The 23,166-nt window shown below is 43.5% G+C and overlaps 1 protein-coding gene across 11 annotated transcripts in view; it reads left to right on the top strand.

Annotated features, from left to right (window-relative positions):
- KCNMA1 (potassium calcium-activated channel subfamily M alpha 1) overlaps positions 1–23,166 on the top strand; it is a 767,665-nt gene that overhangs the window by 384,218 nt on the left and 360,281 nt on the right. Inside the window, exon 5 of one of the 11 annotated variants that reach the window (XM_027962119.3) lies at positions 82–23,166. This exon is cut by the window's right edge and continues 26,659 nt beyond it. In XM_027962119.3, coding sequence (XP_027817920.2) covers positions 82–173 — 92 coding nt within the window. In that variant the 3' untranslated portion in view covers positions 174–23,166. 11 annotated transcript variants of the gene reach the window in all.

Raw genomic sequence — 23,166 nt, 5'->3', positions numbered from 1 at the left:
CTTCAGAATTCTGGATCATATTTGAATTGAACCGAATATCCTCCACAGCCGCTTGTCTTATTTCTGCTTTTTCTCCCCCAGGGCTGAGGAGTGTTCTCAAAAGTCTTGGAGTGCACCCTGTGTCAGCTTCCATGCCAGGGCTCAGGAAACAGTTTCAGGCTTGTAGTCTGTGAGCCCCAGGCAGGCAGACGCTTACGTGGAAGGGAATGGGGTGATCGGTCAGAAGGACCTTGGTGCCTTCTTTCCTTGTCTCTCCTTTTTGGCTCCTCTGTATTTCTCAGAAATAAAATGCTCTTGTAAAATGGATTTGAACCGTGTCCTTTTTTACAGTGTCCACTGTGGAGTGGTCTTTGGCTCTGTTGGGTGTGGTGTTCTCAGCTCCATGTGAGAGGATAGAAGGGAATAGAATTCCCCAAGGCAAAGCCCTCTTTCCTGGATGTCCCCTGCACCACCTCAGTGTCCTTTGGATTTAGCTGTGATTCTGCTGAGCCTGGGAAAGCCAGCCCTGGGAACCCTCTCTGGTTCTGGTTTTCTTCATGGACTTGCAAAGAGTCTATTCCATGGATAGACCTCTGGTTCTGTGCTCAGTTTTTCCAAGCGAAAGTGCCAAGAATCTTAGAACCAAGACCGTCCTCACTCTCCCTGGGGACTGTTTTAGCCTCATCCTAACTTCAGTCTTTCTTCTGTCACTAAACTGTGTGGTTGGCATAGCGAGGCTTTGTTTATAAGATGATCTAATGTTTATTTGTGTAGCCCTTTCTACTTTTCATTGGAATTACTGCATCGGGTTCTGAAGTCGAACCTCAGGAGTCTGTCTATGGGTGACCTCATCAGTATAGTCGATACCAAGGGTCTACTCTTCCTGGGGAAAGTCAGCAAAGATGCTCCCTGTAAGTAGGGGGATGAATTCAAGCAGAAGCTATAAGGTAACCTCCATGATAAGCCACAGATTCATTCCCAAGAATAAAAAGAAAGTCCATTAGACAAATTATAATTAAGCATAGTAAGCAAGATAAAAAGTTCTATCCACATATAAGATGCAAATGAAAAGCGAGTAAGAAAGCAGAATATAAATTCTTAAAATGCCTCCCTTTCATTCAAAACTGTCACCAGTTTTACACACTCATGGTTTGGCTGGCCATCTGGGCATCTTGGAAAGAGAGCTTTAAGCATCTCTTGGAAGTTATGCTAAATCATCACCCTGGAAAAAAGTGCCTCGTATTCTTCAGATGAATTTCAGTTATAGCATTTATTATACCCTTCAAGTAAATGAAAGACAATGCATAGGCTTTCCCTTGTGTGAACCTAATTGGGGAGACAATGAATGGTCCATAAAATGGCTTGTCTGAGTGAGTTTTAACCAAAATGTTGGGGGATGCTCAAGTTCAAGATGTGTGGGTCTCTGCACCTGGCCCTTTAAATCATGCAAGAAATACACATTAACGTAGAAATCAGGCTCCACTGGTCATCGTGCTGACTCGGTGTCAAGGCAGGACCGTCAGTGCAGGTGGTTTGAATAAACAGGCAGTTCAGATAAATGTCGTCATTGGTGGGTTTATGATCTTCTTAACCTTTCAAAGCAGTAAGCACCATCAAGAGGCAGTGGGTAAGTCATTTCCAAAGATGACTTCTACATTTCTTTCTTTTTCCATTGTTAAGCCAAGATGGAGCCTCAAACAGGTCTTTTTCACTCAGGGGTCTGGGAAGCCCTTCTTGAAGCTTAATTTTCTTAGAGTGGTCACCATAGGAGAATCACTTGTGCAGCCTCAAGTGGTTACTGTCTGCTTGGGACAGATTGTGCTCAGAGCTCCTGGTCTGAAAAGCCAAAGAGAATTATACATGAAACTGTGTTAACATGTTTCATTACCCCAGCAACAGTCTCTTAAGAAACCACCCAAGCAGAGGGAGATGGTCCACCCAATGATTGGATGGACACAGATGTCAGTTCCTGAACAGACACAGAGAAGCATTCAGCCCATTGCACACAGTAATTGCACCTCCCCTCAAAACATTAAATGGCCACACGAGGCAGATACTGTCCCAGAGAACTCCATTTCTTTTTCCTTCTTTTTCTCCTCCTAGTGTTATTGAGATATGATTGACACACAGCCCTGTGTAAGTTAAGGTATACAGCATAATGATTCGACTTAATGTATGTCATTAAACAGTTACCCCCAATAAGTTTAGTGAACACCCATTATCTCATATAGATACAAAATTAAAGAAAAACCATTTTTCTTCCTTGTGATGAGCACTCTTAGGATTGACTCTGTTAATGACTTTCATTTTTTAAAAGGTACCTGATTTAAGGCGCTTCAGCTCCTAATTCTGATGTCTCTCCATACCCACATCCCTTTTACTCCTACACACTCTGATCATCTGTGAAGCAAAGATTTTTTAAAAAATTGTACAACGTAGTCAAAAGTGCCCCTAGACCTCCCGTGGGTGATCATGTCACTGTTGCTGGTCCCATCCCTGTCTAGTTCCTCCCTTTGACATGGGAACAGTAATTCTTCTCTTAAAAAAAAAAAGACCCAACGATGTCAGTGTGAGGGCAGGATCCACGAAGTGCATAATGTATAAGTTCCTGCTGCTTCTAGAATTCCAAGGGAACTGAGGCTGAGACTCAGGGGCCTGGGTATTTGCATTTTTTCCAAGAGCATTCTTGGAAAGATGACTCAACCGGTGTGAAGGTATTTATTCCTTCGATTGGTGTGTAAACTCCACTACTTCTTGCGTTGCAGTTAGGTGGATTATGAATATTTAACGTTGCACACACTGAAAATGAAGGTCAAGTCCTGCTCACTGGTAACTTCACTGCTGGCTTGTGTCTCTAAAAAGGCAGGCTACCTGCCGTGAGCAGAGTAAGGCTGAAAGGTTATGCATTGTTAAAATTTTCCTTAATGACTTTATCTGTTCCAGAATGGCTGGTGCACAGTGGGGGGCACCTGCTGATTTCATCGGTCTTTGCTCTCTGCTTCTGGTGTCAGAAGTGCTGTTCTGGAGGGTTGTGGACGTTAGGCAGCGGGGGGGTAGGGACAGCGGCACGTGTTTTGGAGAACACCTGATCCAAGGGCCAGATTCCGGGAAAACAGTGGTGTTACGATGTGAAAATGGCCTTCCCCCAGTCCGTAGAATATTGTCTGTACTCAGTTATTCATTCTTTTTATGTTCAGTTCATTCATTCGAGACAACTTCTTTGTGATCTCGATGAATATTTTCCACATGGCCAAATTGCTTATGGTTAGGTAATGGTTAGGGAAAACTAGACTGCAGTAGAAATTGACCAGACTGTTTTCATAGTCTCTAAAAATAGCACAGGCATCATTGATGTAATGGGGATACCCAGAGCTTTAGTAGAACTGGCTAGTTACCTACCTACCTGAATCTTTACACAGCCAGGCCTCTAATCCCTTTGCCTAGAAATTCTCCTTAAAAGGAGAGAGAGGGCGGAGGAACATTCACTGATCCTGGGCTGTGTGCTGAGGTATGGTGCTAAGCCCTTCAGAATTCGGAGAAGGCAATGGCACCCCACTTCAGTACTCTTGCCTGGAAAATCCGATGGATGGAGGAGCCTGGTGGGCTGCAGTCCATCGGGGCGCTAAGAGTCGGACATGACTGAGTGACTTCACTTTCACTTTTCACTTTCATGCATTGGAGAAGGAAATGGCAACCCACTTCAGTGTTCTTGCCTGGAGAATCCCAGGGACGGCAGAGCCTGGTAGGCTGCCGTCTATGGGGCTGCACAGAGTCGGACATGACTGAAGCGACTTAGCAGCCTTCAGAATTAATTATATGTGCAATCTCATTGAATTGTCCTGAGAACTTGATAGGGTGGGGACTGTGACCTTTTCCCCTTTACAGATGAAACCACGTAGCTAGTGGATTTGAATCCACACGTCTAAAGTCACCTCACTTCCAAGTCAAGGAGTAAAATTCCAGATGTGGAAGTGTCTCCGTGGGTTCAGTAGATGTTACAGGAGAATTCACATCGGCTCGTCCTGCCAACTCATCTGTTTCTTGTTTCTTTCTCCATCTCCCTGTTCCGCACCTTTGGGGCCAAGTCTGCAAGGCAGCCATGCTTACAAGGGTCCTGTGATCTTCCTCAATGGGACATGGGGTGTTTGGACCATGCACTGTCTGATGTCTGTTTGAGCCTTGATTCATTTCTTTCTAAACTATGGCTCAAAAAAGAATGTCTTCTCTTTCAGTCGAGAGGCAGCATTTTGTGATGGAATAAGATCAAGTTAGCAAAGAACAAGGAAAGCTGATTGTTTCTTAAAGACCCCTCCCACTAGTTGAATTCTTCCCTGGCTTTCTAGCCCCTTTGCCTTCCCATCCTTACCTAGGTCTCTGAGCTTGTTATTTGGCAGGTTAAGAGGAGATAACCGGAGAGGCTCTGCTTCCCCATTAGTTTCTTTTATCTCTTTAGACGGTTTCAGGATAGAGTTAATCTGTTACAGTTCTGCGTTGTGTGCTTCAGAGTTCATTAGAGCATTGTGTGTACATCAAACCGGTTGACTTTAGGAAAATTTGATTCCAAGTGGGTTTCTGTGTAGGTCTTCGAAACCATGTAAGATATCTAGCCTCCAGCTCTGGTCTTGTTATTGCCCATCACACACACAGGTGTTGACCTCGAGCAGGCACCTGGCAGACCTGTGAGGACCATGTACGTTACTCCCACAATAGTAGCTGGAACCTGTAAAGGACCATAAATGCCACTTTCCCTGTCGCCAGTAGCTCACCCCCCCCATCCCCACAGCAGGAGCAGCTGGGCAGCCTGTCGCACCGCAAAGGAAGCTCACCATTTATTCTGGACCCAGCTCCTTAATGGAACCTGGTCTTTCTAGGTAACGTTCTGAGAAACTGGCTCCAGCTCCCCACCTTCATGCCCTTTTCAAGACATCGTAGCATGCATTTAAACCTTTGTGGAGGAAGTCAATACAGATCCCTGTGTGTGTGAAGCATCTCCCTATTTTTCCCTTTTCCTTTTTAAATACTCCCCTCAATTTTCTCCATCCCTCACTGACATTTTTATTGCCAGGCTTTGGTTTGGAAAATTATGGGTAGGGAAAGTTCAAGGGCAGGATGTTCAGAACAGCGCTGCACATCTGTGAAGGGAACACAACAGGAAAGCCAGCAGCTGTTGAAAGAATGGTGTGTCAGATGGTGGAGGGGCCAGCCCACAAAAAGAGGGCTGGGATAGAGGAGACGCCTTTGGGGCAAAGAGGCTGTAAATAACTCCCAATGGGAAGTCCTGTTTGCAATTTAACCTTAATAGCAACCCTCCATTCTCAGACATGGTTTTTGCAAATTGCCCTTTTTATATCAGTGGGCTGTAAGCCTGGTAGAGAAGACAGGTGGAGAATATGCTGAGAGGGTAAGCAACCTTGCGCCTTCCATCCTCCACCCTGTACAAGGGTCTAGGCTTTCTCACTTGCTACTCACTGTGTAGGAGATGCAGAGGTACCACGGGCAATAGCAGCTAGAAACGTCAGGCAACGGCTCATCTTCAGCATTTCCTGAGGCAAAAATCAAGGGCTGTTAGGAGTGGGAAGGAAGATGGAGCTAGACCTTCCAGGTTTGCTGCAAAAGACAGCTTTAGAGCAAATTGCGGGAACTTGCCGAGGCTTCAGAGTTCACCCGGAACAGAGTTCACTGTTCTCTGTGCCTCAGCATCCTCTCCTGCCGACTGAGGGCTACGTGACCTTCTTAAGGTCACCCCACCAACCACGGACAGAACTAGAGCCGGAAGTCAAAGTCCTTCCCTCCCAGGCCAGGCTCTTTTCTACTTGATCTTTGGGTTTCTAAATAAAAGATACAGATGTGACAGTATTATCCATTGAATAGCAGAAGCAATAATGACTTTTTACACAATTCTGGACTTTCAGGCTGTTATCTTGGGGGAAATGTTAGGGATGTGGAAAAGAACAGAGATAATCCCAGGTGGAAAAGAGCAAACCCAGCCCGGTGGGTGCTTGGGATTAGTTTATTTCATTCTCATTGGCATGAGGCTTTGAGTGTTTTTTTAAATTTAAGATCCTGCTTTTTCTTTTTGTGCGTGCGTGTGTACTATTTCAGAGAGGAGGTAAGAGTCCAGCTCTGCTGTGGGAGGTTGACAAGGCTGAATGCATTGGTCTGGCCTGTTTGGAATTTGTTACACGTAACTTTTGAGTACATGTTGCCCCCCCTGCTCATTTGTTTCCTCTGTGAAAACACTGTCTGGTAACTGTGTCTATAAATCCATATGTACTCGACTCTCCAAAATTAGAATGAAGTATTTCTTCTCTTTTCACTACTCTCTAGAATTTAAAAGAAAACCTCAGATTATCTGACCCTCCTTTAGGCCTCTGGCTTTAAAAAAAAGGGAGAAGAATTGTTTTAGGGCAAATGAAGAAAATGCATTCCCTTTCAGCAGACCAACTTACTTATTTATGTCTTCTGCAACTAGTGTGTGTTTATACCACCAGAGGGCTGGATCGTCTCCCCATTGCCCAGCTCTGGTCCTTTACCTAAAGTTGCAGCCAGGCATGCATTCAGCAGCTGCTGAGAGATCAGCGTGAAAGCCAGCTGGAGGGAAATATTAGAGTTCAGAACAGTTTGATCCAAATGCAGGGGCAGATCGAATGCTTAACACAACCATGGCTGTTCTGAGGTGTGGTGCTGACGGGTACAGCTTCATCATGGGGTTTATGGGCTGCAGACAGGAGTGGAGATGTGACCTCTGCCTCTTCTTTTATTCCTCTTGTCCTTCTTCCTGACAGCCTGACAAAAGGAAGCTTTGGGGAGACCCTGGTCAGTGATGAGTCATTTGTGGAATAAAAATAGAGTCCCTTGCAGCAAGGATGCCCTTGGGACTTTTTGGATATACATGTCACTGTTCCCAGAATTTGGGAGAAGGGAGTGTATATGTTTGTGTGTGGGTGTGCACGCACGTGTGTATGTAGGAGACTATCTTGTCTCACTTATAAATGGACGGGAAAGTATAGCATGGAAGGATTAGCCCCCAGTCTCATCATCATAACAGAGATGGGGCTGAAAGCCATGTACCTGACTTAAAGCTATCAATCAGGAACTCTTTGTGACCCCATGGAATATAGCCCACCAGGCTCCTCTGTCCATGGAATTCTCCAGGAAAAAATAGTAGAGTGGGTCACCATTTCTTTCTCCAGGGGATCTTCCATTTCCTTCTCCAGGGGATCTTCCCTACCCAGGGATGAGACCTGAGTCTCCTGCGTTGCAAGCAAATTCATTACCATCTGCACCACCAGGGAAGCCCATTGATCAAGTAATAGATGTCTTATTAAGTACTGATTGTACGTGAGGTATTTTTCTAGATACTGGTGTTTTCAAATACTATGTATGAAGCTAGATATTTTCCATTGAGATTTTTAAATTATAAATATTTTCACGAGGGTACGGCCATAAATATAGGAAAAATAAGGTGACAAAACAAGATAACCAGTGAGATATCCCTAGGCTATATATCATCAGTTTCTAATAATGAGCTTTGTTAACAACAAGTGCTAAAGTTTCAGAAGCTGAAAAGATAGCTGGGTTTTATAGGGTGCTTGGCTCTGGGACGATTTTGTGTTGAGGAAACAGGAAGCTCAGTCCCCCCTACCAACTCAAGTGATCCATAAAAGGGGCTCTTATTATGGCACGTGCTTTTGGGCTTCTTGGATTTTCTTTTCAGTACGTACTGAGTCCAGTGAAGCCCTGCCTCAAAATTGGCCACTGAGATTAAGAATTGAGAATGCTTTCAGGATGGCAGAACAGAATCAGAAAAGCAAACTGTCCCTGGTGGCAGTAATACTCTTCTCCAATTGTGTGTGGTGAAAAACCTTTGGACACTTCTACTTAGAAATTTCCAGAAAGGACTGGATGAAAGGCATCTGTTCCAGCTTTTTGAAACTGAGGTCTGGGTGTAACGTTCCCTACAGGGGCCTCACATATGAATTTGCCACGTGCCACAGAGCATCCATAGGGGAGGTGGGAGACAAAAGTCATGGCTAAGGAGGCGGGGCTGTGGGCAGACCCACCACGGCTCCACCTGAGATGCTGGCCTGGAGACTAGCATTTGCCTGGAGGGCTGCCCTGTGATTTCCACGGGCTCTGGGTGCTTTCGAATTCTTAAGTCCATTTCTCTATAAAGAATACTAAAAGTTATAGTTTACTACTGTTTTTCTATAAAGATAAGTATAATCCAGGCTAGAGTCTTTATGACATATTCTTATTTTTTTTCTTCTGATTTTGAAGAAATTGGAACTCAGTCATTTTTGTGGGTCGCTGGAAGCATGGTGGGCCCTCGTCACTGTGTCTGCAGCGCCTGATGGAGAATTTGGCTCCCTTCCCTCCCTCCCTGTCAGCCCCAACCGTCTGGAAAATTTCACAGATAAGAAAACATGCCCAGAGACAGATGCTTTATACCACAGCCCTCCCGGTGTCATCTAATTGTTTCAGATGAGAAAATAAAAACAAACATTCCATTTCAAACCATGTCTTATGACTTGGCTTTGGGAAATAGTAATGTCATTTTATATCATTTAATAAAAATGACCCCTATAGATATGTCCATTAAAAAAAAAAAACCTAATAGTCTTGCTTTTCTGTTGAGTTTTGAAGACGCATGTGCTTTGTCTATCCTTATATCTGAAAATGAGTCTTGCCAGTATAAGAGATCTGTTCACTGAAAGTGCCACAGTCAAAAAAGAACATTTCCTGTACTGAGGCGTGGAGGCTCAAGTGGAAAGGGGTGGGCAGATGTTAGAAATGAGGCTAGCAGATATGTGAGGACCAGGATGAGCCGAGAGCCTGAGCCATCCCTGAAATAACTTCCCAACTGATTGTCCCCAAGTAAAAAGTGCAGACTTGTGCGGGCAAATCTTCCCTGTTTCAAGGAAAAGAGAAGAAACTGGGCTTTCATGTTGAATCTCCAGTTTTAAAATATTGCCCATGACTCTACCACTTGTAAAAGTACTCTACAGGCCAAACAAAACATCTCTGTAGGTCGTTTTCAATCTCTATTCTAAACTGTCTCTCTTTCTGGTCTTGAATTAGCTCTGGTCCCTGAGTGCCAGAAAATATTCTTAACTCTTGGCCTTCTGATTCCCAAAAAGGGGCCCTTTCCATGGTGAACAAGCCCCAGCTTGTTTCCCATTTAACATGTTTCCAAACGCTGCATAAGTGAATGTCCACCTTTCTCTAGACAAATACTGTATGTTGCGGCAACAAATCACCCACAACTTACTGTAAATCCCCAAAGACACATATCAGTAAGTCTACGTCATCCCTGAAAATAACATCGTTAGGACCTCATAAACATACACTCTGTTTATTTAAGAACTGCAAGAGCTTTTTAAACATGGTTGCTAAGTCACAAGAGTCTATTTTCCAGGACATAAATGGAAACGAACATAACCCCCTTAAATTGTCAGATTATTTATAAGAAATAAAGGTCCAAATCTGTCTGTTCTGCTAGCGTATTACTTCACCAAAAGAGAGTTGGCTATACTAAGTGTGTCAGTGATAATTGCTCACCATTATTTTCTGACTTACTTGGTTAAATGGACACATTTGAAACTTGGTTTAATCTTTAACATATGTTGTTATGAAAGCATGGGTTAACATAGATAAACCCTGGGTGTAGTTTCATCAACCTTAAAGTTCCCAATTTGCTGAGCATTAGGGGCAGCTCATGAAATTCTTACACTGTGACCCCTTCAAGGACAAAATACAGCATAGCATCTCTGTACCTTCCTCTCCAGATATAGTCTCAAGTCTGAGCTGTGGCTCCATCTCCTGATTTTTCACTGATTGTGATTCTCTCAGGAGGAAACCATAGGTAGGGCTCCAGGGTCGACCTGTTAACATACTGTATCCACATTCCTGTTCATGCAGACATCCTATTCAGAGTCCCCATTTCTTCCTTTGAGAGCTGGTGTTTTTACCTTGCCTTCCCAGTCCCCACAGAAAATGAGCCCATAGCCCGGTTGGAGATACACTTGATCTTGAGGCCCTAGAGGAAACTGCAGGTACTGTCTGCAGAGAAAGGTGAAAACATGATGTTATTAGGTGGCTCCACCTGGCACATGCTTTTTCTTCTAGCAGCGGGAGGAAATGGGCAAGGACTGCATTAAGGATTTTTCCCTCTTCCTAATAGCATGAACAGCAATAATAAGACAAGGTCTGTAAAGAGTAGCATTAATAATTGAGCCATGCAGCCTGTCTGTGCCTTCGAGCACGATCTGTTATCAGGTACGTGATGAGGCTGGGAGACAGGCAAGGAGAGGGTACTTGGTGCCTGTGTGTCTTGCGCATGTGTGTGTGTGTGCTTGAAGGAGGCACAAATGGGTGAGAGCTGGGGGCTGCAGCAAACCAAATGATAGAAAGCGTGTGTGCATTGCCGTGCGTGATGGTGGTGGTTCTTTTGTAGGTCAAGCACCCTTTGGGGGATTTGATGAGTGCTCTAGGAATTTTTGCTTGTCAGGGATTCTCAAGTTAGTCCGTGGACCCAAGTTAAGGATTCCTGCTCTGTTAGGGTACTCTGACCTGCTCACTCACTCCATTTTTTTTGTTTGTTTGTTTGTTTTCCTGCCATTAAGATCACATGGCAGAGGGCAGTCTTCATACCCAAAGTCAAGATTGATTGGGAACCCTCCCCTTCCTGGGCATACAAGACAAGTCTCAGTGTGAGTCTCTCTGTCGTGTATACCTCTCCTTGGGTCATACCCCTTCCCTCATTGCATTTGAAATCTTGAAAACGTAGGGGCAATGCTGATGTGACTAGGGAAGGGAGGCCCTAGACTTCCCAGCTATTCCTCTAATGCCAAGCAACTCAGGAAGCAGTATGTAAAGTGAGATGAATCTAGAGGGCAGAGCCTAAACACTGTGTGTTCTGCCTCTCTTACACATTGTGAGTTAGCACCTGTTCTTAGGGGCAGTTTTCCTCCTTGAGCTATGAGTCAAATATGCAAATACTCTCCAGTCAAAACCACTCCTTCTGAGATGCAGCTCTGGGGCACAGGACCTGGGCATCATTGGGGGGCCCAAACAGATGCAGAAAACAGCTGCCACCTCTCTGCGAGACTGTGACTCTTCCCTATTACTGGAAAGTCACTGGGGATCATTGTGGACACATACAACCTATCTTCAGACCAGTTTGACAGGAGAACAGCAGAGCAGCTTCTTGGAGAAGCCCCATCTCCCTTGAATTCCCTGCCTCCCTCAGATTCCTTGCTGCCTTAACCTGTCTCCAAGCTGGTCGACTATGACCACTGAATTGGTGCGGGGAAGGTGAGAGGGGTGGGGAGAAGTAGGCAGGGGTGACTGGACTTCTGGAAGATAGAGATTTCCTGGAGATGAATGAGGGGAACCGTGACGGACAGGCCTGCATGTGGGGCTGCATGCAGGCAGAAGGTTCCTGACCCTTGCTTAAAAAGAGCATTGACTGAGGAGGAAACTTTTGCCAGTTCTCTCTTCCCTGAGCTGACCGGGCCAGGACTCAGCAATCATGTGTGTATGAATGCCCTGTCCACTGAGGGGCAGCAGGGTTAGCTGGGAGCTCTGGCTGGGAATAAGAATGGGTGGAAAGGAGTACTTCCTGGTCATTAGCAGCAGGCTCTGGGATCTGGCCTTCCTGGGCTTCACTTGCCCTGCCTCTTTACTGCTGTGTGTCTTTGGGCAAGCTGGCTAACCTCTCCAAACTTGTGAAATGGGGTGAAAATGGTGATGAAGGATGATGATATTACTTTCCTTGGAGTAGTGTGCGGAAAGAATTACGTGATGCGTGTAAAAGCTCTTAGTATGCTGCCTAGCATGAACATGGCCAAAAATGTATCAAATATTGTTGTTTTCCTTGTGAGGTTTATTTTGAAACTTTTAATCATTTCTTTAAAGGGACAAGGTGTAAACACATTAAAGTTAAGGGAGAAAAACAAGATGTATTACAAAGCAGCCATGTGGTTAATTATTGAGGTAGTGGGCAAGACCTGAGTTGCTTAAAATTGCAAGTCTCAATTCATTACTAATTTGTAAAAAGCAATAGAGTGGGACACAGCAAGCATTTTTTTTTTTAAGAGATTGAACCGACTTAGATAAAAATACTGCTTGGGAAGGTCAATGTTGATCATATGAAAATTTTTCTCTCAATTATGTACACAGATCGCTATATAATATATAAACATAGGTGTGTGCTGGTTTGTGATGTAAGATATATTTCTTCATTTGGGTTTTGCTAGAAAGTGGTTTGAGAAACACTAGCTTTAAGTCCAGAAGAGGGCATGCTTCCTGGGCTGCAGTAGTTTAGGACGTCTTCAGGTAGGAAAGAAGACTGGATCTGGGTCCCCAGGCGTGGGTGGAGCTTAGATGATACAGAAGAAGGGGGGAAGGTGAGCTGTCCACAGGACCACTCATTTCTGACACCAACTGCAAGTTCAGGGAGCTCCCTAAACCACCCCTGACTTGTGAGAAGGACCATAGCACTCACTGAACGCTGTTATGCTCATAACCAATTTACTACAAGGAAAGGGTATAGGTTAAAATCAGCCAAGGGAAGAGGCACACAGGGCAGACCAACCCAGGGAAGTACTAAACACAGAGCTTCCACACTGTTCTCTCCCTTTGGAGTCATGACCGTGGTACCTTTCTAGCATTGATGCATGACAACATGTGAGGAATTCTGCAAACTTGGGAAGCTCACTGAGCCTTGGTGTTCAGAGTTTTTACTGGGACTCAATCACATCAACTTGTGTTGGCTGACCTTCTTCAGCCACGTTGGAGCTTGACAGCTTCCACCTGACCCAAAGCCTCCACCATATATCACGTTGTTGGACTTTCTCATGTGATTTACCACCCGTTCCCTACTTCCAATCTTACTGTTCCTACCCAGCTGACCCAAGACCCTCAAAAGACTTTGTTCAGATATGACATCCCAAGGGCTGAGAGATTGCCTCCCAGCAGCTGACGGCCAAGGGCAGATGTCTCTTGGGCAAGGCTGACATCTTTGCAGCTGAGTCAGTGGAGGGACTGGGCTGGCTGGAGAAGGGGTCTCTCTTGGAGGAGGCTGGGAGTGGGTCCTTTGACTACATCCATGAATAGCAGAGGAGAAGGAAATACTCCTTTACAAGATGTGGTGTTTCCAGGGTCTGTTAATGTCAGCAAATCGCCACTGAACATGATTATCCATCTCCTTGGCACCCACCTACACCCAAGCTGAATAATTTGTCTGGTGAGGCTGCAGCTGGTAAAAATGAGACTGGGCACAGGGGCCAGGAAGGGGGCTGCTGGAGGCATGCTCCTCACGTGACTGAGCTGCCCCGGGCACAGGGGGCCCCTGGTTTGACCCCATTTTGCTGCCATCTCAAAGTGACCACAGTCTTCCTGTGCCCTGTCCTTTTGCAGACCCGGTAGATGGGGCTCCAGGTGCCCTCAGCAGATTTGGTAAGGAGAGCATCTGTCTTCCTGCTCCAGTTTAACTTCCTTACCATAAGGCTTGATGAGGTCAAAACCGGAGAACACCGAGACCTCAAGCTGGGGATAAAATGCGGATCTGGCATTTCATCAGGCCATGCTGCCCCCTTGCCACCTGACAAATGAGACAATCCCCAGCCAGGGACAGTCTGTAATTGTGCAATCAAATTAACTTGGATTTCAGCTTAATGAAGTGCTTAATGTCCCGAATGAGGCCGAGCCCTAATATTGAGAGAAGCAAACTGGACCCCAGGAAAGCAAAGAACAGACTTCAGCTTAATGCCTATTAGTATTAGTTGTGCTTGCAAAATAAACCTTTTCAAAAATTCATCCTTTCATGTGAGGCAATCCATTAGCACCTAGTTTTGCTATATTTTTGCTGAGGGGTTTTTCTGCTCTGGCTCATAAACAGGACAGTGGAAAGAACAGTTTTATTGAACATTTCTGCTAAATTCTATGTCCTAGGGCATATTTCTTAACTTTCTAGGATCTCAGCTTTCTCAACTGGACAATCAGAAATATCCCCCTCTTTTTCTCTGAAATTCCTATTTTAGTCCCCCTACAAGTGTCTTCTTGTAGTTTAAAAAAAAAAAAAAAACCAAAAAACTGATAACCTGGAGGCAGGTAGATCTGGTTACAAAATCCTGACTCTGTTACTCACTAGCTCTGTGACCTTGGGAAGACTATAACTGCTCTGAGCCTTTATTTCCGCAACTGTAAATATGGATAATAATGATTCTGGCTCCTTAGTTCTGAGAACAGTAAAGCAGACGCTGAACATAAAGCACTTGCTACAGGACATAGGACACAATGGCACTTACTAAATCTGGTGATGATAATATAAATGTGAAATTATTTTCAGTATGAATTATATATACATCACTAGCTTGGTATGGGTAATTTTTGTTTTCATTAAGATGATGATTTCACTCTTGTTTAGAAGATGACTGATGATTCAGTAATTAGCTCAATAAATATTTATTGAGTGGCTATAATATGCCAGGCGCTACATTAAGTACTAGGCACTAACCAATTGTAGTGTCAGAGGAACACAGGCAATAAACATGTCAACCAAAAAATAAATAATTTAACTTGATGATCCTTGCTGTGGAGAAGGTAAAACTAGCAATGGAAAAATTGGGATTCCTTAGCTTGTTATGTGCTGAGGAGTCCTTCGGTGGTCTTGTGAAGACTATGACCCCACCTCTCAGAATATTTATAAATGCGTAGTATAAAAACGCTGGATTGTAAGAAAACCAATCATATTGAAATACCGTTATCATAATATAAAAAAGTTCATTGTTGAATGTGCCTCTTGATTAGTGCATTATTATGAAGATCAAGAGCAATGGTTCTAATACACTCCTATAATTTTAAAGTAGGAGTAATGTAAATGGTATTTTGAGATATGTGCATCAGGTATAATCCTCCATGTGAATATCTGGGGTTTTTATTGCTAACAAACAAAGTCAGAAGTATGATGAATACTTTTCTAGTTTGCTCACATTTTTATGTACATATAAAGAAATGCCACATCTGAGTTAGACGTTCATAAAATAAAGGGGTAACTTTTCTCATCCAAATTGGTGGACTTCCTGAATATTATCCTAGGACCTCTTGGGAATTTGTGGCCCCTGGGCAAGAACCTTTGGAACAGAGTGTGATTTGTGATGGGGGGTGAGCTGTTTTATTGAGAGAGAAATCATGTGATTTCTACTTTTGAAAGCCATTCTGGATGTATAGGTTAACAAACTAAAACTCATAGTTCAAAATAAAACCCATACATTTATAGTTGATTGATTTTTGATGAGGTGCCAAAATCATGCACTGTTGAAAGAGTAGTATGTTTTTTAAAAAGATGCTGGGACAACTGTATAGGTGCATGTAAAAGAATGAGGTTTGACCTTTACCTTACATCATAGTCAAAATTAACTCAAAATGGATCAACGACCTAACGCAAGAGCAGAAACTGTTAACCTTTAGGGGAAAGTAGAGTAAACCTTTGTGACAATAGATTTGGCAGTTAATTCTTGAGTAGGATACCAAAAGCGTAAGCAAGAAAAGAAAAGAAATACGTAAATTGAACCTCATCGGAATTTAAAACCTTTGTTTCTTAAAAGACACTATCAATAAGTGAAAAGACGGCACAGAATGGAAGAATACATTTGCATATCGTGTATCTGATAGGTTTGTATCTAGACTCCATAAAGAACTCTACAACTCAGTAATAAAAAGACAATGAAACCATGAGCCAAGGAGAGGTTCATCAGCACATTTGTCATCAGTGAATTGTAAATCAAAACTTCAATGAAATACCACTTCACACATAATAGTATGGCTGTAATAAAAAAGAGAGCTCATAGCAAGTGTTGGCAAGGGTGAAGATATGCACAAACTGCAACCTTTGTAAACTGCTGATGGAAGTGTAAAAGGATACAGTAGCTTTGGAAGACAGTCTGGCATTTCTTCAAAAAGTTCAACATGGAGTTGCCATAAGACATGGCTATTCCACTCCTAGGTATATACCCCAAAGAAATGAAAATAAATGTCAGACATGACTGAGCGACTGAGCTGAAACTTGTACCTGAATGTTCATAGTAGCATTTGCTTATAAGAACCAGAAGATGAGAACAACCTAAATGCTCCTCCATGGACAAATGGGTTAATCTAACATGGTATATCTATGCAATGGAATATTAGGCCATAAAAAGGAATGAAGTACTGATAGATGCCGCAACATGTACAAACCTTGAAAACATTATGCTAAGTGAAAGAAATCAATCCTAAAAGATTACAGATTATATGACTTTATTCATGTTGAAGTTCAGAATAAGCAAGTGTATAGAGACAGAGGGTAGATTAGGGTTAGCTTTAGGCCTTATAGAGTGGGAAGATTGGCAATTGACAGCTAAAGGACACAGAGGGTTTCTTTTAGGTCATGAAAATGTTCTGAAGTGGATTGTGGTGATGGTTGCACAACTCTGAATATACTAGAAACTATTGAGCTGTACACTTTAAATAGGCGAATTGTGTGGTACGTAACTCAATAGAGCTGTTGTCAAAAATAGTCCTTTTGACTATGATGCAAATGATAGAGTGTAAGGCCCAAGATTTTTATCTCACAAAGAGAATATCTGGGAGGCTGATGTTTCATTAGTCCCAGCTGAGAAGGTTATCTCTTGGGCCAGGAGGGATGGAGGTGGTGAGGACATACTAGGGGGTGTCATGGCCAGAACGTGCTGTTTAGTTGAAAATAGAACTCAAGAATGACTTCTAGGCTGTGAGTCTTAATAACTAGTATTTTCCTCCTAGAGGACCAGAGTTTCAGTTCCAGTCTGTAGAAGTGTTGAGAGGATTAGTGGCAGACCTAAAGACCACAAACTTTCAGGGAGCTGGGCAGCAGGGTGTTACCACCATCAATTTCACTGTACCTTTAACAGGGAAAAGTATTCACTGTATACATGTCATATATCTTTACATGCACACGCTTGCATTCAAGGCGATGACGTAAAAACCACACACTTCAGAAAGCCAAGCCAGCGCAGAGAGAATGAGCCCTGCGCCTCATGACTTCTCAGGCCAATCCAGATTTGTTCAGTGGAAACAGATCGGAGCAAGCAGGAAAGAAGCTGCTTGAGAATTTGTGTATCTTAAACATGTCCATCGAGCATAATTTTCTCCTAGTCACGTGTACAAATAGTAAAGGAGAGAAAAGTGTCATTTGATGTCAGCAGAATAATGGATAAAAGAACCATGATTTCTCCAGTCACTTGGCCCCCGCTAAAGCCCAGGCTTAGTAAATCATCAATCCTGGGTGCGTTAAAACCCAAGTTACTTAGGGTTCTTCTCTAGAGACAGCATGGCTTCAGTAATGGATGAGAGCTCTGGAAATTAAAGCAGTAATCATTTTGTTAATAGAGATTATCCACTTCAAGCAAAAGCAAATGAAACAGATTCTTTCTGAGCATGTAAATCACTCTGTTGAGGAGAGTCAAGAGTGTTTCATGATGCTGAATTCTCCAAGCATGGTGCTTACCTAGAAATAGAAGGCCTCTCTCCCTGGGTTGGAGATGGAGAAAGCCTTCCCAGAGAACCTTAGCCTTGAGCCAGAGAAACAGGAGTTGGGATACAATCAGTTATGCTTGAAGAAGATATATTTCCCTTAATATTTTTCTCCTTTCCCTCTAGTGCCCTTGGGGAGCAGGAATATCCAGCTGCATTGTCCAGCTGTGTTACATTAATTGACAGAGGGCTCATTTCTAATCCCAGTGAAGTTCACCAATGGAACTTTACTGTAGGACTTTACTGTAGGTTAGGCAAGTCTGCATGGCTCCCTTTCCTCATTCACAGAGGACAGAATGGGATAGAGAAATTGAGGGATCATTTTCTACACTTTACCACCCTTGGTTGTCTTTTTTTTAAAATTAAGGTAAATTCACATAACATACAATTAGCCGTTAGTCATATGAAAGTGTCCAATTCAGTGGCATTCAGTTTATTTCCTGTTATTCAGTCATCACCTCTGTCTAGTTCCAAGATATTTCATCACCTAAAAAGGAGACCCCATACCCATTAGACAGTCATTTCCGGCTTCCCTGTCCTCCTTGCCCCTGACAGTTCCAGGTCTCCTTTCTGTCCCTGTGGATTCACTTTTTCTGGATGTTTCCTATAAATAGAGTGATACATATATGACCTTTGTGTCTAGCTTCTTTCCCGGGGCATATTTTCAAGGTTCATTCATGCTGTAGCCTGTGTCAGTGATTCATCCCTTTTATGGCTGAATAATATCCCATTGTATGGATATATCCCCTTTTATTTATCCTTTCATCTGCTGATGGGCATTTGGGTTGTTTTCATCTTTTAGCTATTGTGACTAATTGCTGCTGTAAACACTTGAACACAAGCATTTGTTTTCATTCCTTTTTTAAATTCTTACATATCTGGGAGTGGACTTGCTAGGTTATCTAACAGTTTTGACTTTGTGAGGAATCACGAAAGTATTTTCCATGGTAGCTGTACAGGTTTACATTCCTACCAACACGGTGTGAAAACTGCAGTTTCTCCACATCCTCGCCAACACTTGTTATTTTCAATTCTTTTGTTTTTGTTTCTGTTTGCGTATAGTCATTCCTCTGTGATTTCTAGAGTAGCAGCAGCTCGCGCTCAGCGTTTGATACCCACCCTGGTTCGTGTGAGGCAGTTTGCTCTATCTTCCATGACAGGTTTAGGAGTGGGCCAGCAGGGCAATGTGGGAAGTGCAGGTCTGCCTCTTTCTAGGAGTGCAGCCTTGGGCAAATTATGATCTCTGTATGTCTTGACCATTTTATCTGTACACTGGCCATGATATTGCCTTCCTTAGCACTGAGTGAAGATAAAGAGCCACTTCATTCCACGTGCCTAGAAGATAGTCGACTGAATAAATGATCTGCTTTCTTAACAATGAATGCGAGTAATGGGAATGGGATGGATTTCAAATAATCTACTTTTAAACTCTCACTATTTTTGGTATTGGACTTCATCATAGAGTGCCCTCTTTGCAGTAGGTTCCCTGTCAAATCATGCTTGATTAAATTAACAATTGAAAATTTAATATATCTATCTTCTGTGTTTTATTCCAATCCCAAAGAAAGGCAATGCCAAAGAATGCTCAAACTACCGCACAATTGCACTCATCTCACATGCTAGTAATGCTCAAAATTCTCCAAGACAGGCTTCAGCAATACGTGAACCATGAACTTCCTGATGTTCAAGCTGGTTTTAGAAAAGGCAGGGGAACCAGAGATCAAATTGCCAACATCCGCTGGATCATGGAAAAAGCAAGAGAGTTCCAGAAAAACATCTATTTCTGCTTTATTGACTATGCCAAAGCCTTTGACTGTGTGGATCACAATCAACTGTGGAAAATTCTGAGAGAGATGGGAATACCAGACCACCTGACCTGCCTCTTGAGAAACCTATATGCAGGTCAGGAAGCGACAGTTAGAACTGGACATGGAACAACAGACTGGTTCCAAATAGGGAAAGGAGTACATCAAGGCTGTATATTGTCACCCTGCTTATTTAACTTCTATGCAGAGTACATCATGAGAAATGCTGGACTGGAAGAAACACAAGCTGGAATCAAGATTGCCAGGAGAAATATCAATAACCTCAGATATGCAGATGACACCACCCTTATGGCAGAAAGCGAAGAGGAACTCAAAAGCCTCTTGATGAAAGTGAAAGAGGAGAGTGAAAAAGTTGGCTTAAAGCTCAACATTCAGAAAACGAAGATCATGGCATCCGGTCCCATCACTTCATGGGAAATAGACGGGGAAACAGTGGAAACAGTGTCAGACTTTATTTTTTCGGGCTCCAAAATCACTGCAGATGGTGACTGCAGCCATGAAATTAAAAGACGCTTACTCCTTGGAAGAAAAGCTATGACCAACCTAGGTAGCACATCCAAAAGCAGAGACATTACTTTGCCGACTAAGGTCCGTCTAGTCAAGGCTATGGTTTTTCCAGTGGTCATGTATGGATGTGAGGGTTGGACTGTGAAGAAGGCTGAGTGCCGAAGAATTGATGCTTTTGAAGTGTGGTGTTGGAGAAGACTCTTGAGAGTCCCTTGGACTGCAAGGAGATCCAACCAGTCCGTTCTGAAGGAGATCAACCCTGGGATTTCTTTGGAAGGACTGGATGCTAAAGCTGAAACTCCAGTACTTTGGCCACCTCATGCGAACAGTTGACTTATTGGAAAAGACTGATGCTGGGAGGGATTGGGGGCAGGAGGAGAAGGGGACGACGGAGGATGAGATGGCTGGATGGCATCACTGACTCGATGGACATGAATCTGAGTGTACTCCGGGAGTTGGTGATGGACAGGGAGGCCTGGCGTGCTGCGATTCATGGGGTCACAAAGAGTTGGACACGACTGAGCTACTCTACTGAACTGATCCTCTGTGTATACCTGTTGATGAGGGTGAAGGAGATAAATCTTCATGATGAAATCAGGAAGATAAACTGGGCTACCTTTTGATTTTGAGATTCTCCAGGTGGATGACCCACCTTTGGTTTACTTTCCACAGTGTCCATGGTTCAGGATGGACTTGGAGAAGTTATTGATCAGACCATAGCCTTCTTATCATTCTAGCAAAATGAAAAAAACTGTGGACCACAGGCTGCTATATTAACTTTGGAAAAGTCAGCAACTATTTATATCATTCACGATGTAAACTTACATCCCTACAGAAAAACTTCAGCCACACCTTCTAAATAACACTGATAGGTCCCAACAATATTTTAATAGTGAATTTTTCTTTTCTTGGTCTTAAGTGCTGTAGGTCTTCACACGAGTGCAGAGGGTCACTTCTCCCTTGGAGTCTGGCCCCAGTGGAGGGAGATGCCTTGTGACTTGACTACAGGTGGCTTGAGCTGGAATTTCTGACCACTAATGGGTGGTTAAATAATGAGAGAGAATGAGAAGAGCAGAGAGAGTGTTTAGGTCCAGTGCCCAAATAGCTCAGAGCATGGTAGACCAAGGAGACACCTGGACAGGCTAGCAAATGTTCATGCCTGCAGACTGGCATTCTTTATAATTTATTGCATACTTCTTTAGTGAAGAGACTGAGCTTCCTGTTGGGGAAGAGAGGGAAGGGGAGGAAAAAAACTATTACAGAGATACCCCTAAGGCCCTGGCCACTTGCTCCAGGCGTTCGGAGACCCTCTGTTGGTCTTCGAATTTATCCTTACAGAGTCTTACCTTCTCACAAGTGGTTTGCTCTAGCATTCTTCCTAATCATGTGTGGTAAGTACTCTTGTTGAAAATCCCATTTTTTGATCTTGTTATGTTTCTAGTGATTTCTTGGGCATCTTGTACATTGACCTCCAGGAAACTGGCCAGTTGGCCTACCTTTTCATCTCTGGCCGAGAATTTTCCAGGAAGTTTTTAATGAAATGCTTACTTACTCTGTGGTAGGCATTGTGCTAAGCTGCTTGCGTCACCTCAGTTCATCCTCATAGCAGCCTGTAAGGTAGGCATCAGTATTACCCCCCCCTAACGTTAGGCGAGGAAGGCTTCCCTGGTAGCTCAGACAGTAACGAATCTGCCTGCAATGTAGGAGACCTGGTTTCGATCCCTGGGCCAGGAATATCCCCTGGAGTAGGAAATGGCAACTCATGCCAGTAACAGGTGAGGAACCCAGGGCACAGAGAGGTTTGGAAATGGCAGCTAGGATATGACACAAGGAGGATTTGAATCCAGAGTTTTAACTTTAATCTCTACATTTGTCTTGGGCAAAATTACATATTCTTTCTTTCAAAGTCAGGATTTCCGATGCTCTGATAACGATAGCAAATGAAAACAGCGTTGGGACCATTTCATCCTGCAACAGCGCATACACACACCCTTGTGATTTATTCCAGAATCAAAATCGCTACAGTCATGAAGTATCTATGCCGCAAATCTTTCTGAGAACTGGTGCATCTAAAAAGGTGTTTCTGTTTTAATTTGCTTCCTAGGAAGTTAGCATCCCTGTCATAATTTGCAGTCGGAGGACTTTCCAAGTCACTGGTTGACCGCAGCTGTAAAAGGACGGAACTCTGAAGTTCACAGGCATCTTTGTGGGCCCGGTGAACCTCAAAACCTGAACCTTCATTTAGTCAGACACTCTGCAAGGAAAGTGATTGATCGCTTTTCCTGTCTGCAACTAATTACCAAAAAGTGCCAGGAACTTAACGGAAAATTTTCCACCTTCTGCTTTTCTTGATGGACCTCAAATTGCTTGATAGTCTGTCTGTTTCCAGGGTGTTGACGTCAGTGCTAATGGCATGCACAGAATAATTATCTAATATGCCATAAACTCCATGCTATGGTCTGGCAAAGGAAACACTGCCCTAGGCAAAAGGAAAGTCAGATGATATAGAAAAAGCAACCAGCTTTCCCTTAATTACTCCTTAAGAAGGAGAATTCTAGCTCTTAAGATGAACTAAAAGTACAAAAAGAGCATATTTTGCATTGAGGGAGGTACAACTCTCTCTTAGGATACTAAAATTGTTTTCTGGGCATTGACTTAGTAAAATGGAGAAAATAAGAAATTTCCAGTTAGGCACCCGGGAGTCCTAATATAGCATCCCACACTTTTATCTGAAGCCCCTCCTTACAGGGTGAACGGGTGTCCTCAGAGTTGGTATGACTCATTCCCCTCGTCTCCTCTCCTGAATGCATCAAGTCCTGGGCTGAGAGAAGGAAAGATAAATGGCTCCCAGTGGCCATGCTGTAGATTACTTAGTGCTAGTTGTCAGTTCTTCTCTCCCTGGGAAGGGTTTGAAATGAGATTGTTTTCGACAGACTGTGCATGATAAATGATTTTCTGAGTAAGAAATTGCTTTCAGCGCTGGATCTCACCAAATCACCCTGACACGTGTCTGTGGCTGCCGGGGATCTTCTGTTGCTGTCTCCTGCTTGGGGACAGGGTGGCAGGAGGGGTGTGGGATGCTGGGGTCTTCAGGCAGGATGGGTCCAATTGGGTATCTCCTACGTGAAGACAAAAGAAGGCCAGGGACCTTTATTTCTGGACTGTGCATTTGGTCAGTTCCTTTTTCCTGATGTGAGCAACCTTTTAGCTGAACATCCAGAATCCTCGAGACCTGAGAGAAGAAGTAGAAAGTCTGCAGGGGTGGATACATCTGCTAGTTCTGGATTCTGCTGTTGTTTCC

The sequence above is a fragment of the Ovis aries genome, chromosome 25, assembly GCF_016772045.2.
Source record: "Ovis aries strain OAR_USU_Benz2616 breed Rambouillet chromosome 25, ARS-UI_Ramb_v3.0, whole genome shotgun sequence".
In the NCBI taxonomy this organism is placed as follows: domain Eukaryota; kingdom Metazoa; phylum Chordata; class Mammalia; order Artiodactyla; family Bovidae; genus Ovis; species Ovis aries.
Note: the sequence above shows the minus strand (reverse complement) of the source record. Positions and strands in the feature narration are given on the sequence as shown.